Source organism: Balaenoptera acutorostrata, chromosome 11, assembly GCF_949987535.1.
Source record: "Balaenoptera acutorostrata chromosome 11, mBalAcu1.1, whole genome shotgun sequence".
Taxonomy (NCBI): Eukaryota; Metazoa; Chordata; class Mammalia; order Artiodactyla; family Balaenopteridae; genus Balaenoptera; species Balaenoptera acutorostrata.
Window position 1 is genome coordinate 93,448,417 of NC_080074.1, and position 12,974 is coordinate 93,461,390.

General features: G+C 38.0%; 1 protein-coding gene across 4 annotated transcripts in view; it reads left to right on the forward strand.

Annotated features, from left to right (window-relative positions):
* Positions 1 to 12,974, forward strand: part of LMO3 (LIM domain only 3) — a 98,996-nt gene that overhangs the window by 41,896 nt on the left and 44,126 nt on the right. The window contains exons 1-3 of one of the 4 annotated variants that reach the window (XM_057556810.1): positions 1 to 135; positions 322 to 415; positions 5,625 to 5,838. The exon at positions 1 to 135 is cut by the window's left edge and continues 37 nt beyond it. In XM_057556810.1, the coding sequence (XP_057412793.1) occupies positions 5,633 to 5,838 (206 nt within the window). In that variant the 5' untranslated portion in view covers positions 1 to 135; positions 322 to 415; positions 5,625 to 5,632. Of the gene's footprint in view, positions 416 to 1,494; positions 1,622 to 5,624; positions 5,839 to 12,974 lie in introns of those variants that run through there. The other 3 variants (XM_007194810.2, XM_007194809.3, XM_057556811.1) reach the window with 3 other exon arrangements.

Below are 12,974 nucleotides of genomic sequence, written 5' to 3' on the forward strand. Positions count from 1 at the left end.
CTGCCTGGGCTCCGCCGGCTCAGTAATAACGGAGTGACCTTTTCTTTGGCTGTATTCTGTCTGGCTGGGAAGGGATTGCATTTTGTAGCTGAGAGCCGGGGCTTCCTTCAGCTCGGCTCCTCGCGTGCTCCTGGGGTAAGTTGTCTTGAGCCAGGACGGAGAGAGACAGCCTCGGACTGCAGTTGCCTAAAAGGAGGACACCTGTGGCTCAGATGCGGTCAACACCATTACTTGGCGGATCCTTGAGGACCTCATTATTTTAAACTTAAAAAAAAAAAAAATAGAGATTCCCTCCCCCTCTTTTTTTTTTTTTTCCCCAAGCAATGCTTCTTTTTGACCTTTCCCAAGGAGAAGCGCTACAAAGCAGCCACTGTGCTTTCTGAACGGCCTCCCCCTGTATCGCTTAATTGAGAAGGTAAGTGCAGCAACTGGGTGTACACGCGGCGGCTTATTTGTGGTGTGTGTGTCTGCGGGTGCGCGCGTGCGTGTACGGATGTGGGCATTTTTTTCTTCTTCAGCCTCTCCTAATGAGGCATAAACCGGAGCTACAGCCCAGCTCCGCACTGCAACTTTCACTCGGGCTGCAGCTCTGCTGAGACGGTTTTGTTTAAGTCATGTGAGGCTTCATTATTTTTATGATGAGACGTGAAATAGATGCGGGCGGATGTTGATGGAAGGAGGGAGAGCAGAGCGGCTGCGGCGCGGAACGTCTCAAGTACGACTCGAGTGGATAATAGTCAAAGTTCACGAGGAACTGCAGTATTTCCACAGCCCCGACTCCCGGGGAGACAGGGGCTGGAGAGAGTTTGGGAAGGAGATGTTCGATCTGGCCCGGCCCGTAGGAAGGGAGTTCAGTCTTAGGTGGGTTCCCGACCCTCCTCCCCTTACTTGCTGGAATTCATCAGCCCCCCACCCCCTCCCCCAGGAGCTGAAATGAACATTTTTGGGTTCTGGTGGCCACTTCTGCCTCTGCCCACTCTGCCGTAATAACGAAATACCGTTCCTACGAGATGGAAAAGTGACTGCGGGGGGAGGGGGCGGTCGGGAGAAGTGGAGAGAAGAGAGAGGTTCCGTGGAGCAAGGTACCTCTGTCCTAATAGGCTGCGAGGCGAACTGCCGCGGCACATTTTTATGGGGGCTACCCAGATTGCTGTTATGAAATACAAGTCAGATTTATGATCTTTTTCATATTGAACATGATATGCTATGCTAACGCTGCATGTGACAGTTTAATCAAATCCATTTGTTACCACGACGCTAAAAGGGGCCGCTGGGATTTTAGGATTACGGGCAGAGTTAGGGAAGCATGTGGCTTTGTCATTCGCCATCATTTTGCACACTGCCACACGGCGAGGGGCTCCGTGTGTGCGCCGTGTCTCGTCTGGCCGCCCTCGTCCCTTCCTCCACCACCACCCCACCCCCCGCCGCCGCTCCGACCCGCTCCCAAAGTGGCTTCACAATAGTCCGTCCTCCGAGGTGTAGGCTGCGCACCAGGTCCGCACTTGAGCTAAAACCGAGAGACCCCCTTCCACTTCTACCTTTGGGCTGGGCGCTCAATGCGAAGCCGCTGCAACTCAGGCACGCCTAAATCAACTCATGCAGAAAAAGGAGAAAAGTTTTGGTAAGGTTACAATCTATCATAGATGCACTTTGCCGGCGCTCGGCACTCTCGGCTACTCCAAAGCCTTCCTGCTCTTCCGCTGCTTTTGTGTCTTTCGAAAAGATCCGAAATATTATTGTTGTAACTGCTTTGAAAGACTGCTGCTTAAACCAATTAATCTTGCTAGGTGCAACAAAAACTGCTACATTCTTTGCAAATCATCCCTGTGTGGCTGCAAAGACACAACCACAAAAGGCTGGAGCATAAACTCCTCAAGGGATTCTTTGTTAGAGTGTATGTATGTTTCTTATTTTTTTTTTTTTTTATTTTGCATGTGAGCTGCATCAAAATTGAACTCAGTCTTGCAAATCTCTTGTTGGCCTTTGCCAAGCACTAGCACTTTGCTGCCATGGTAACTGTAATTAAACTGATAAGAGTGGAAAAATGTCAGTATCTCTGAGCCTTGCAGCTGCATTGGAGAAAAAGGGAATCAAATTGGTTCCCAGCTCCATTGCTCAGAAAGGGGAGGGGGGGTGGTGGAAGGATGGGGAGGGGGGTTGGGAGTTGAAGGGGCAGAACAGAGTTAAGCAGCTCCAGCGCCTGAGATCTGGGGACATCTATTTGCATTGTTGTCCCTTAGGGGGCTGCAGCCTGTAGGGATGCTCTGGGCCAGTGAACAGAGAGAAACAAGCTTTTAGGCCCAATCCAGTTCTCCAGTCGGGGCTGGGGGCTGGGGAGAGGATGAAGATGGGCAGGAGGAGAGAAAATCTTTTGTTTGGTACCTCTTGGCAATCGAATGGCCGGTGTTGGCCAAATTCTTTTAATCTGTGTCACTGCTCCCAGCTGCAGAACCTGCATAACCATTTTCGCATCTTCCTGAGGCACCTCATCTCTCTGCCAACCCCCTTTATGTATTCCCTCTTCCTGTTCCTTCTCCCAAATTGTCCTCTGTGAATCTTCCGAAGGGGACAAAATGTTTTCCATTCACTACATGTAGTTAGTCCAAAAATATAAAAGACTGGGTCTAAGTGCTGCAAACCTTTTATTATGATTATTTTTTTTAAACCCCTGTGTGTTGTGGAGTTGTGGTTACTTTGTTGTGTTAACTACTGAAGCTGAGACTGCGTGGATGAATGGCACAGAACAAGGGAACATAATGGAGGCAATCAAGCGTTAGGCCGCCTCACAATGCAATCCAGGCAATTAAAAGCTCACCAGAGTTTAAATGAAATGGTTCTACTCATTTCTGTACACCACACTGCACAGGCTATTATTTATGTCTTTTTTTAATTATGATTTCCCTTAAACTGTCAAATAACTCAGAATGGCAGGGTCTCAGAGGCAAGAAGAATTTCCCTCGGAACAATTTACATGCCAATCTAAAACTAGTTATGAGTCCTGATGTGCTATAAGCAACTTGTGAAATGTTTCTCAGCTCCGAACACATAACTCTACCCAGACGCGTTCTGCCGGATGCTGAAGAGAGGCTGCCGACTGCTTTATGCCTCTTTAGGTACATGGCAACTTGGTGACTACAAAATAGTTCTTTTTTCTACAACTGTTAACTTGCAGAGTATCAAAAACATTTCCTTTTCAAGAGCAATGGGATGATGTTTTCTGCAAGAAGGTACCAGGATGGAGCAGAAAATATCAAACTCCTTCTACGCCCAAGGCCAAACAGAATGTAAGAGTTTCAAATATTAATTGGCCTCTGAGTGCTAAATTAAAATGTCAGCACAACAAAAACATCTTGTGAAGACAAGCAGGGTAGAGTTGTCCCAAATGTTGGTATCCCCTGTCTTGGTTGCAAAGCACTGTGAATAGAGAGGTGACCTTCCACGCTTGATGACGGTAACACAACTCAGAGAAACAGAGCTTAGCTACAACTAAGAAGGATTTGGACAAAAAAATTTCATCTTGGTGATATAAAAAAATAATAGCCTTATAAACTGGATAACTAGAATAGCCACTCTTAACACATCTCTAGATGTTTTCAGTCATGAAATCCGGAATGTCATTTAGTAAATCACAGCCTCTCCCTCCCCCAGGTAGATGGTTAAGAGGCACCTGGGTATGTTCTGTACTGTAATTAATGGGGTTCATTCCTTGTGGAACCTTGCGAGAAGACGGTAACTAGTTCTGATCAAAGACACTTCATTTGTTAGAAGTTCTAGAGAATGAGATTTAGCAGCGCTATCAAGGGTTATGATTAATCTACACTAGACCCTGAGCTCCTTCAAAGAAAAGGAACAGAGAGCCGGCTATAGGAATACCACCTGCTGTTCTGTACAAATCCAGCTGCTAGTCTGCAGCTCCGAGGACCACGGCTCTGCATCCCATGCAGAAAGAGCAGCTACCTAGATGCCTCACTGCCGGTCCCTGCTCCATCACTCTGTCAGAGAAGTTATTTTCTAATGGAGGTTCAACATCATAACACTATTATGTGAAATTCATGTATCATTTGTAGCTAGAAAAGTTATTCTGCTGTGAGGGTACGGTGCCTTGATGTCTCTTAACAGTGTGACTAAAAAAGAAAAAGATTGTAAAGATAATGAAGGTGCAGGCTTCATCATCAGGCATCAGAGGAAACTGAAGAAGGTTTAGCTATTTTGGAGCAGGAAACACACCGAAAATGCTCTAGATTAGAGCTTGGCATTTCTTACTTGAGACTGTTTCAAGTGCAGGCATTTGGTGTCTTGTGTCGTTCTATGTTCAAGTTTAAAACTTTGTGCCTTAGAGAGGAGGCATAATTTAGCAGCAGGATCTCTGGACTGTAAGAAGGCCAGCAAGTCTAGTGCTTAACTGTCATTCAGCTTTGAGCGAGTCCCTTAACCTCTCTTAGGCCTCTGTATCATAATTTGTAAAACGAAGGAATTTGGAATCGAAGTCTACAGTACTTTATAGTGCTTGAAATGAGTTATTTGGTAAATATGAAGCTCTGAATAGTTGGTCCAGCTTTTTTAAAAGCTGGGTATTTGACATTTAGGAGAGAAGAAACTCAAAGGCAAATACCCTTTCATTGAAAAAATTTCAGTCAGGTTGTAACACCCAATAGAACTCAGCTAGACTCCTTATTTATGATGGAGATATGTCTCTAAAATATATACATGTCCCTATGTCTAGTCTAGTATGTATGTAATATATGTATATAATATATATTTGCATATGGATGTTTGTGTAATCATATATTTAGACTTTGTCTTCTATTGTTTTTTCTTTCCTCTATAAAATAAATAAGTGCATGTTTATGATAATAAATTACATAATCCTATAGTTTAATTTTATATAAAAGCATGTAGTATATAGTTAGGTAATCTACCATTAGTAGAAGCACTGACTGATGCTTGTGAGTGTAAGTACATTTAAAACAATTTTTAACACAATGAATACTTTGAAATATCAAGGGCACAGGGGGAAGTCTTTGGAGGCAAACAAGTATTATAGCCTTGGTGAGCCTTTCGGGAGACTGTACTCTGTGCTTAAGTATAAACATCTCTACTGCTAAGTGAGGTTAGTGCATCCCATAAGGGTGCACTTTCCTTCTGCCATCAAGCCCGTGTTAAGTGAAAATTTTAACCAATAAAGGAAAACTCATTTTTGACTTCTACAGCCTGTGCACAGGCTACTTTGTTAAACAGCTTTCTTTGAGATTGTTAGCCATTTACTCATATTTTCTCCCGAAAGGAACTTCTTTATGTAGAAAATGGGGACACTATAAAATTATGTAATATTACTTAACTTCTTCGTGTATACATATATAATATCAACTTACCAGGTGCAACATGAATCCTCTGTTTTACCACTCTATAGGTGTGACTTCGTAAATGGTTTAACAAGGACTTGACAAAGTTTGAGACTCTTTTGTTTCCAAAATTTAGTTCAATATCTGTATGGCCCTCAAAAAGAACGTCTGACACCCCTTGAAAAAGGCGATCTGAACTATTTAACTTGGTGGAGGTCTTGGGACATCTTCTGATTCTTTCTTGGAGTCCCAGCTCTCTTTTTTGTTCTTGTCTTCCTTTAGGTATACAAATGCTCTCAGTCCAGCCAGACACCAAGCCGAAAGGTTGTGCTGGCTGCAACCGAAAGATCAAGGACCGGTATCTTCTAAAGGCACTGGACAAATATTGGCATGAAGACTGCCTGAAGTGTGCCTGCTGTGACTGTCGTTTGGGAGAGGTGGGCTCCACCCTGTACACTAAAGCTAACCTTATCCTTTGTCGCAGAGACTATCTGAGGTAGGAATTAGCCTTGCACGCCAGTGATGACTGGATTCCTTTTAAAGTACCTTTGTAAGTGTCTTTGTGGGTTTCATTTCCTTCCTGCTAGCCTCTATCCCTGAAAGATGTCCACCTAGCAGCCTTCAAAATGCTGCCAGGTGCCTGTTCCACACATGATCGCTTCAGCAATGGCCAGGAAAGCACAATATCTCAAAGTGTTCCCATTTATTTGCCTTACCTGATGCTCCTACCCGGGGATGGGTTATTCCACTGCCTGTATGGAAACTGCCCGTTCACATCAAGGATGTATTTGGTAGAAATCAGCATGCAGGATGTTTTATTAGCACAAAAGTGACAAGGTCAGGCTGAGTGTAGCACAAAGTAATTCAGCGATCTTTCTGTTTCAGATTTGTCAGAGAAAGTCAATTTGAAACTCTTAACTGGCATTTATTAGTAAGGTGTTTATCATACAGGGTTGAAAACTTTCCCCAAGTGTGAATACACCTCCCTCCACCCACCATGGCATTCCAGGTGATCTTCGCAAAGATAGCACTGAAAGTCGAACAGCCTAAGTCTTGCCAGTAGCTTTATGGAAAATAACAAAGTAAAGACCTCCATCATTATGGGGGAATGATAGCCACTCTCCAAACTGTAAACATCTGAATGGTTTCAGGACAACGCAGATGTTCTTGCTTCTGAAGCCATGAAGCAGACTAAACTTGTATCCTAGCGTTTAGTACTCAACATATGGACTGGTATTTAAGAAAAATTATTTTGCTTTTCAGGGAATTTTGTGACTTCATTCAGCTGCAAATTACTGATATTAATAAAGTAGGATCTATCAAATTAGAGAAATGATATATGGCATCATTTGGGTTTTCATATTTGATACGATTAATCATTTTTCTAGTCTGACATTAAGTGATTCATTTTGAATTTTTTCCCTTATGACACAAAATTTATCAATCAGCAGTAACTCCTTGGTCATTTCAGGAGGTGTTTTCTAGGGAATTTGGTGCTGCTTCGTATATAATTCAGTTACATTCAATCCAATTCAATGTTTATATATAAGAACATATTGTTTGATGAATGGTCATTACAAGAGGGTGAGTCCAGTACTGTTTATCAGATTCTACTCTCTCCCCTCTTAGGACCGCTTCATCTGACAGCCCCCTGACTAATTATAACCACTTGCTACTACTTCTCTGTGTTCCGGGGGCACAAAATACATGTAAGATGCCAGCAATGGGGATGGGAAGTGACTATAGACAAGGAGTTCCTTAACTAACACAACTAATCAGAATTAAGCTATTCCGTGAATTCTTTCAGGCTCTACAGTCTTGGAACTTTCCTCTTGCAAATAAAAATTTCTCCTCTGCTCATTGTGAATTAGAGCCTGATTTCTACGTAGAGTCTTTGTATTTGCTTTTAGTGACTTGACTTTGCTTCCTACTTTTGCTTTATCTTCCTAACCAATAGCCGTGGGCTTTTGGACTCTTGTCTTTGACTTTTGTTTACAATTACAGTATCTCCAGTGGATTCATGTAACAACAGTTCCAAAACAAGGAGTTTATATAGTCTGGGCAAGATTAAAGTGTTCTAATAAGCAATAAAGACAAAAATTAAGTCAAATTTAAGGAGAGTCTCTTGAAATCTCTGGATATTTTTAAATCAGAAATGTAAATTTGCCAATGAAATACATGTGTCGCGAGTGAAACTGTTTTGCAGTTGTCTACATAGTGGAGAGTAGAGAGAGTAACCTTGTGTTGTTTTAATCTTCCTTATGGTAATAAAAATAAGTTGTTCAACTGGTGTTTGATAGTCTTAAGTGTATTGTTGAAGGGAATTTATCAAAATAGTTTTCATCTCAGAAATCTTTATCTCTAAAAGAGTCTATATGTTGCTTTTTGTGATACAACTTTTAGTTGATTTCTGATAGGCTCAAACTTTTAATCTTGTTACCTTATTTTTTAAAAATCATACTCTTTCAAATTTAAACCCTGGTCCTGATTGCCAATATATTCATTTCTCAGAGTACAATTTCCTCTTAAATTGGTCATTACCACATTAATGGCCAGTTGTTATGTTAACAGCCTAAGGGTTGTTAACATTTCAAACTGAGCTGTTAACAGCAAGCTTATCCCTTATTTAAACTGAAGGTTTTGTTGTATATAACGTGACTTCCTTGGCAAGGAGTAATTCATCAACACTTAAAAATTGCAGAAGTGAAACGGGGAAATGGTATGTGTGTAAAACACCATGTTATGTGTTATAGATTATGCCGCAGATGTGGTATTTAGTTTTATGTGGAAAGTGTGTATCTCAGGGAAATTATGTCTATGTTTAAAAGCATATGTCTGATTGGCAAATTAAAATAGTCGGATTCTGTATGTCGAATAGACAAATACTTTCAAGCAAACGTTATTTACCAATTAATTTCTTTGAATGGGTATAAACAGGCATTCAAAAATGCTTATTGGATGCCTGCTGTGTGAGAGGCATGATTTTGGGTCACGGACAAAAATTAACTAAGGGAAAAAGGGAGGTGCACCTCAAACTGTTACTATCTAATTGTTTATTAATTACACAAAATCTGCAGTATGATCAGTGAACAAGTAATATTCTGTGGCTATGTTCCCGAGCTTTGAAAATAATTCTTCTCATTTCCCTCTTAGTTCAGTACATTTCCTTCTTGTGTTCTGCACAGCCAATGCTTAACCATTTAAATCCTATTAAAAAGTAGTTTAGTTTGGTTTTCGGGTCTTCGGATATTACATAATATCTTTGAGGCATAAACGAGCCATAAATAATTTACAGGTTTGTGTTTCTCTGTCTAAATTACTAGGCATCTAAGTAAGAATATGGGAAATGATAAAGAAAAAAATTGCTTACCTGTACCAGTAAATTATGGGTTATAGATATTATCCTGAGCCAGATAATTTTTCATATCTAGAGAAGAGTGAAATATTTTTTGCCAACTGTATTTAACTTCCTAGTTAACTTCTCCTACCAAAAGCAAACACAAAAGACACTTTTATTGCTGAACAGTGAATCTTGAAGTTCTAACACTTTATTTTGCCTTATTCTGAGTAGTGATAGTGGTGACATGTTTTTACAAGTTCTTTGAATGATGAGTACAAGAATTTAAATCATAAGATATTTTCTTTAGGGTATTAAAAACTATTACTGCAGTAAATTTGATTTTGCTTAGATTTTTTTTTTCTCCTTCGAGGCACAATTAGCTATATTTATGAAAAAGAGAAGATTTTTACAGTTTATTACTGAGTTTCAAATCTTAACAGTTCACTTTCCATAACAGGGCTGATACAATATCTTTTACTTTTCTGGAGAATATAAGATATACCTGTCTGATGAGAGGGAATTTGCCAGTTTTTAAGATTGCTCTTCATCCTCGGAAATTCATTAGAAAAAGGAACAGAAAGATTGATTTTTTAAAACTTCCTCTATTAAATACGCTTTCTGACTTAAACTATGAAGTTGGTCTGCCCACTAATGTTTAAAAGCCAAGACCTAGAAATGAATCTGTCAAAAATGTATCCAACACATTTATATTTTTTTAATTTTTAGAAGTTGTTTATGACAAAGTAGATATGGAAGCATCTTTGTACCTTGAACCAGAGAATGCATAAAGTAGATTAGCAATTACTGTGTAAAACTAGTCAAGTTTTAGTAATGATGTTTACAGGACTATGTAGCTACTGCTAAACTATCTAGCATTCTGATTTGAGTTTGGAAAATATGAATAAAGTAGTTATTAATGTATCATCAGTTTTAGAATTAAGATTTTATGTCAAGTGTTACAAAGTCAGAACTAGGAGATACAGCAAAATACTTTACTTCTCAATTTGGAGACAGTGTAGAATATCAGAACTTACCAGTTAAGCTGTTGGACCATTTTTGTCGGTTTTATAATTTAAGCCTGCATTTTCTTACTTGTAGTATATTTTAAGCAGTAAGTCGATGAAGGCTGTATCTTGTATCTCTATGAATGGTGTTTTACCAGAGAATGTACTCAAAGCTGTTTGCTGTGATACTTGCCATGGAAGCTGCATACAGCTCTTCTATATGAGAAACAGAAAACGTCTTATATAAAATTTAATGCAATTTGCTATTTTTATACATGAGGATGATTCGTTTAAAATGAAAGTGACGATGAAAGTGACGGGAAAGAACGATGCTTCATGCTCTACCACGGTTGCCAATTAACAAAAAGGATTTGAAGCTTCTATGCTGATTGCAAATTTTATGTGCTTTAATATAATATGATTTTACAATAGAAAATTAAAATTAAATGCTACATAGAGCATTAACCTGGCTATAACTTTATTTCACACTGATCAAATTTGGTACTTATAAATTTTTATATAAGGTTAACTTTATATTAGTACATAATTATGGCCTTAAAAGTAAATATAAATACATTATTAATGTTATTTTATCTGACAGTTAATTGCACAGATTCTTTTTTAATGCTGACTGATGTGTTCATTCTGTTTTTCCTGCTTTGTCATCTTTTTAACATTAGGCGGTTGAAAATATCCCCCCTGGAAAGCAGTACATTATTATTTGAAATATAACTTTTTATTGTTTTAAATTCCAAAAAATTAATCTTTTATATGGAATGAAACTCCTCCCAAATAAACTTTCTTTTTCCTAAGAGCTTCATTTGAGCTTTCTTAACACTTTATAATAGTCATAACTTTCATCATATTTAAATGTCTAAGCTCCTCTTAGTATTATGAAATATTTTGGCATCTGAGTGTATTAGACTCTAGGGTCTTTGAAAAATACTGCTATATTCCCTGTAAATTATCTTACCTTATTTATAGCTTTATAAAATATTGTAATTTTAAGTCCATTTTTCTGTTTATCATAGGAAAGCATTATTGCATCCTATTTCAAACATTTTAGACTATATGTCGTTCATGGACTGGTACAAATCAGGAGTGATAATGTTGTTTTGTACAATACTTTGGCAGAGTGCCCCTTGCTTTAGGAAAAAAGGGTCGATCCACCCTAGACTTCCTGAGCAACAACCTCTCTGGAACAATCTCTGTTAAAAATATCCTATCTATCAATACATAGAGAATTTCTTATTTTTAAATTTATCTACAATATCTGTCCTTAATTCTGTAATAACACCCACTTTCAGTGAGTGAGTATTTAACTAATTATTTTAGTTTTGTGCCTTTTTGTTTTGGTTTGTTTTATAGACTTGAGATATTGTCACTGGAAATAACCCCCACCAAGAATATTAGAAATACAAAAAATACTTCACACTGTTTCTATCTCTTTACTGTTTTTTATCTTTCCATAAAGCACGGAATACTTCAGTCAGGGTAGTTTTTACGCATAAGATGGATAAGTTAGACATACCTGACTTAGCAGAAAAGCATTCTGTTCCTACAAGTATATTTAGGATTAAATGCATCCGGAAGAACTACATTTGAGAATTGCCAAAACTGCTTATTTTGCACTTTATAAATACATAGAACTCTGGGAAAGAATCTCTATTTTTGGTTGCTCTGAGAGTATATCAAAGTAAGCCAGCACTTCATTTATAAACTCACCATTAACTTCCATTAAGTGACTAATAATAAATTTTAATGCTGTTTTGACTGCATAAACATAATTTATTAAGGAATCTCATTTAAAAAATATGCTGAAAGTAGTAATTTTGTAAATGGTTTTGATGAATATATGCATTGTAGAAATGTGTTATGTAGTTCAGTTTTCTGCCTCACATAAAAATTATATAGGCTTAAAGAAAAATTGCACCAACCTAAATGACCCCTGTATTTTTTCTCATTACACTGTGAGTCATTGAAATATTATTTTGGTATTTGGTTTGAAAACATTTCCCAGTTCCCATGAGAATGTCTTCTATCATTCAAAATTATACACTGTAACCTCATCCCATCTTCCAAACAGCAACTAGCTAACATTTCTCACTTTCATCAATAATTGTTAAAATATATGAATTGTAAATATACGACAAGATCTTGAAAACAAGGAAAGTAAAAATAAAAATAGCAATATTCTATCAATCGACCAGATAGCTTTTTTAAAACAGCCATGTTTCTTTAAAAAAGCATTTTCCTTTCCTTTTTAATTTTTTAATCGGTTTACGTAAGCGATGACTCCTACTGATTCATGGCATTTCCCTTTGTAAGCATCTAAAGAGATGTAGGTGTATGTATGCATGCTGCACATAGAGATATTAGAATCTATACAACCTTAGAATGAGCGTTGACTTTTGTCATAATTGACTTTCTCCAGATCACCATAGTTTGGCACACTTTGAAACTTGTAAAATTCAGATGCTTGATGCCAGCTAATTCCTTAGTATTGTAAACTATAGCACTGACTTATTCTTATAGAGTGTTCACCAGTCTAAGAGGAAAGACAATTTTTATAATACTGTAGAATGCCTAAATTTATTCCCTTGTGATTTTTATCACCCAATTCTGTTTTTCTTAGCTCTGATGGAGTCTGATACTGTCTGTTCCATTTCTGTTTCTGCCATCATTGCATATTTGTTTTGATGATTAACTGTATGTTCCCCTTTTCAAGGTATTTATAAGAAATTTACTTTGGAGTGGAAGTTACATTGTGAAGCCAGAAATGTGGCATTTAGTTTTGTTTCTTATCTTAAAGCAATTTCTTTTGCTTATTGAGGTTTTTTGCCCCTTATTATCCATATGAATGGATAACTTTTCCCTAAAGGAATTAGGACCTAAACATACCCTTTTATTATATTCATCAAACATATTTACTATATTACAAACACAGTTACTATAAATCCCACATCTGTCACTTGGGCATTCACCTGTGCCATTTTTGCTTTCTGCTCTATACTATCAAAACTTCTTGATAGACCTTTTTCTTCTCAACAAAATTTTTTTATTTATGTAAAGATTCCAAACCTTTTGCTGAATTCTTTTACTCCATACTGTTGGGTTTTTATGATGCAAAATTGTCTAGCTGTGGACTTTACTGGTTTAAAACAAAATCACACTTGAGATAAATAATCATCTCGTAATAGTTAGATCTCTGATTTGAAGTTGGAAAATTAACATTAAGCTGCATGTATTAAGTTAGACTCTAACCAGCGTGTGTTGTTATGATTCAAC